The sequence below is a fragment of the Priapulus caudatus genome, unplaced genomic scaffold (genome assembly GCF_000485595.1).
Source record: "Priapulus caudatus unplaced genomic scaffold, Priapulus_caudatus-5.0.1 Scaffold359, whole genome shotgun sequence".
Lineage (NCBI taxonomy): Eukaryota > Metazoa > Priapulida > Priapulimorpha > Priapulimorphida > Priapulidae > Priapulus > Priapulus caudatus.
This window is the reverse complement of record NW_014577420.1, coordinates 14,827-18,852: the sequence shown is the minus strand read 5'-3', so window position 1 is coordinate 18,852 and position 4,026 is coordinate 14,827. Positions and strand designations below refer to the sequence as shown.

Here is a 4,026-nt window from a genome sequence, read left to right as displayed (position 1 = left end):
GTATCGTATTGACAAGCGGTTGGTCTTGTTTTAGAGAGCAAAGAATTCTGCTTAATGCAATACCATGAAATTATTATAGACTCGCAGGCAAAGTAGAATAATGTTGTCGTGAAATAGCAATATTTTCCCGTTTTTCCGTTGTACACTCTAGGTATTATTAGCTCTTGATATATATATATATATAAATATATGTATATGTATGTATAAATGTCAGCATCTTCCTCGCTCCTCACTCACAGGTAAAGGACCTTGTCTTCAACCTGCACATGATCCTTTCGGACACGGTCAAGATGAAGGAGTTCCAGGAAGACCCGGAGATGCTCATCGACCTCATGTACAGGATAGCGAAGGGATACCAGGCGTCGCCCGACCTTCGCCTCACCTGGCTGCAGAACATGGCTGGAAAACACAGCGAGGTAGGGGGGGTTCTGTCAATGAGAAAAAATGTATATATGAAATAAAAAAATATAGAGAATGACGAGAAAACATCATGTGTGTGTGTGACTCCTATTCCTGTGTGTACTGTAGAGGAACAATCACGCATGTGTAAGTTACATTCCTGTGTGTACTGTAAAGGAACAATCACACGTGTGTAACTTACATTCCTGCGTGTACTGTAGAGGAACAATCCAGTACTACGCTAGGAATATGAGTCACACCACACACATGATGTCTTTCTCGTTAATTCTCTATAATCTTTTTGTGTTGCATATAATACAGTGTTTTCTCATTCGGACAGAACCCCCTACCTCGACTGTGTTTTCCAGCCCATGTTCTGCCCGAGCAGGTGAGCGCGAAGGTAGGGCGATGCCTGGTATTCCCCTCGCTGATCCTAGTACATGAGGTGGTCGATGAGCCATCTCCGGGTTCTTGCCTGGAACTCCTTCATCTTGACCGTGCTCGAAAGGATCACTGTGGCAGGTGAGACAAGGGTCCTATCACCTGGTGAGCCGTAGGACGCGAGGGAGATGCTGACGACATTTTCACATACGATATACATACTCATTTATATATATTATATATTACATAAAGAAAAATAGGCAAGCAGCCATAAAGTGAGATTTTTTTATTTATGTTGTTTTTTTACAGATCGGCATAACCCGAATCTTCAAAGAAACGCGAGCAAAAAAAAAGTTTTCAAAATCTGTATATATTTTTGTTTCACGCCGACCTTTTCTCATAAGAAATATAGATGAATAAAAAATAAATGTAAATGTAAAAAACAAAACTTTGTAATAAAAACAGTTTATATAAAAGTAAAAATAATTACAAGTTGAGTTTGTATTTTCATGTAGTTTTCTGAACAATACTTTAATATCAATCACAGTAGTTTTTTTAATAAACAGTGTATTCGCTGTATTTTGATCTTATCTTGTTTTTTAACGCCTACCGAGTCAACAACAAAATTCATGTAAAAAAAGAAAAGGTGCCTAAATATATGTATTAGAGAATAGGATATACGATTAGAGTCATAATTAGTGTGATATATAAACAGCGATTGCCGCGTGATGGCTGATGCTTGGACCGAGGTCTAGCTTATTGACCAGCTTGACGGCAGACGCACACATAGGATAACATCTAGGCAGGCAAGGGTTATGGGAGAACAGCCGTGAAGTGTTACAGGTACACCTTAGCCTGCTCAGGGCAGGTGGTTTCCTTTGCAGGTCCGTGGTCTTGCCTCGGCGTACAGCAGGATCGTCCTGACAGCCGACGCTCGCGCACGTATTCCTCGTTTAAACTTCTGATTTGTGCCGACGAGATGAGCTGAGAGACATCGGTCACCTGCATCTTCACGCGCGCCAAAGTTCTGTAATACATTATCGCAACGATCAGTAAAACATTGACACATACGGGGCCCAGCAGATTCTCAGTCGGAGAACAACAGCACCGGCATATTTACCTTTAAAAAAACATGTACTATTACATTCGCTTCACAATTACGATTTACATAATTATACTTCGTATTATACGCGACACGAAATGCCATCTGACGAGACTTCTATTTCAGGACCTTTGCCACAGACGTTAGATGTAAACGGATGACAAGAGACAAACGAAATGCCTAACCCGGCCGTCGAAACACTTACGTGTGCCGATTCAGATTGTTATTGTCTCGATGAGCAAGATAGAGGCAGCACTGGCCTGATGAGCGTTATGGAGCTCAGGACTGCTGCTGCAGGTGATTGTGAGTAAGGTAGACATCAGCGTTGCAACAGTTGCTCCGTCTCCTCATCAAATAGCAGCTCCGCGCGGAAACTACAAGATACAACGTAGCAGGATTGTCAGCAATAAAATGCACACTACAGAGCATCATTGGAAGTCCCACTACCATGTTGTTAATTACGTCAATAATCTATTCTGACCTATAATGAGCACTAGTGGCAAGACAATTTAATAATTTTTCAACGTTGAATAATCGAACAACATTACGTAAATTAATTATGATTAATATTAATATAGATTATGGTATAACAATCTAACGTGTAAACGTGGACAATCTAGAAGCTAGGAAGCAAGCATCGTCGCCTGCTACGCCGCCTCTTTCTATCCTCTCTCTTCACCTTGAAACACAGGAGCGTTGAGAGCGAATATGTTTACTGTAACACGAGCTCACTCTGGCTGCACGGCTGATTGCTGTTGGCCAGCACACGCAGCCCGACAGAGGCTAGACTGCCCTGTAGAGTGTCCTGGAACTTCTCCGTTTGCTGCAAACAACAACGACAAACACATGTCGTAAATGCACGCCACGCACGCACGCACGCACGCAAACGCATAACCGCACGCCACGCACGCACGCGCGACGCAGCACGCAACGCACGCACGCACGCACGCACGGCAATCTCGCAACGCCACGCATCGCACACAGCATATACGCACGCACTTTACCATGTGTAGCTATGTTGCACTAACGTAAGAGTCGAATTTAAGAGCAGATCTGCTGACCAAGTTTACATGTTTAAAACTACAGACTTCCTACTAGAAAAGTTTGAAAAAATTCCAATTTATTATATTATTAACTGAATTTTATGCTGTTATTTTTCCCGTGAGAGAAGTGTTATAACGTTTTTTTGCCTGCATTAGTTTAATTTTCTAATTACTGCCTTATTAAGAATATTTATTAGGGATACTGACTACTAATGAACAACGGCCACACACGCAGCACGCATGCATGCACGCACACACATTACCTGCACAATGAATTCCAGACTATATCGAGGATGAGGAGGCATTTTGACTCTGTTGCTCAGCGTTCCCTCTATGTGCTGCATCCATTGTCTATCTCAGCCCCGAGGCCTATGATATGCCGCACATCCGAAAACACAGCGTAAACCACAAACAATCACAAATCAGCTCAAACTTAAATAAATCATAACTATTCAATCTAAATTTAAAAAAGTACTCTAAAAAAAGTTCTGTAACCGCTTTACAGAACTAAACCTGTGAAGTACATAAATTGCTTCAAGTATATTTTAGATGTCAATTTTAGAACACTTTTCAGAACTTATACGGTTTCAGTTTTTTATCTATACGCTAGAGGACTCAACAACAACTCTCTGCGGGTGGAGGAGACAAGAAAAAGGGAAGAAAAAAAGAGAAAACAAGAAAAAAAAAGTAGATAGAAGCAAAAATTAACTAGGTAAAGAAGAGGAAAAAAGATGAGATAAATAAGAAGAAAGAATGGCGCAGGACAAGGCCGAATGAGGCAGAATAATAATAATCAATAATCAATAATAATAAGAGAAGAAAGATTGCCTCCTTTCACCTCGCCTTCAGAAAAAGAAGAAGAAGAAGAAGAAGAAGAAGAAGAAGAATATCAGCGAAGCATCAAGAAATCTGGCCGCTGTGATGCGTGACAACTGTTCACGGTGTCCACTTCATGCATCAGCAGTCTATAGCTAGGTGAGGACTGTGCGCACGCACCTCTCCTGCTGCTCTATCGCCTGCTTCCAGTGAGTCATGTCCTTGCGCCAGCGTAACGACCTCTCACCCCCGGACTACATTGCCGGCAGTTATTGCATTGCACAT

General features: G+C 41.7%; 1 protein-coding gene across 1 annotated transcript in view; it reads left to right on the top strand.

The window, feature by feature from the left end:
* LOC106809494 (dedicator of cytokinesis protein 7-like) overlaps window positions 1-4,026 on the top strand; it is a gene marked incomplete in the record, with an annotated part of 65,865 nt that overhangs the window by 53,902 nt on the left and 7,937 nt on the right. The window contains 1 exon segment of the mRNA XM_014812581.1: window positions 240-416. Coding sequence (XP_014668067.1) covers window positions 240-416 — 177 coding nt within the window.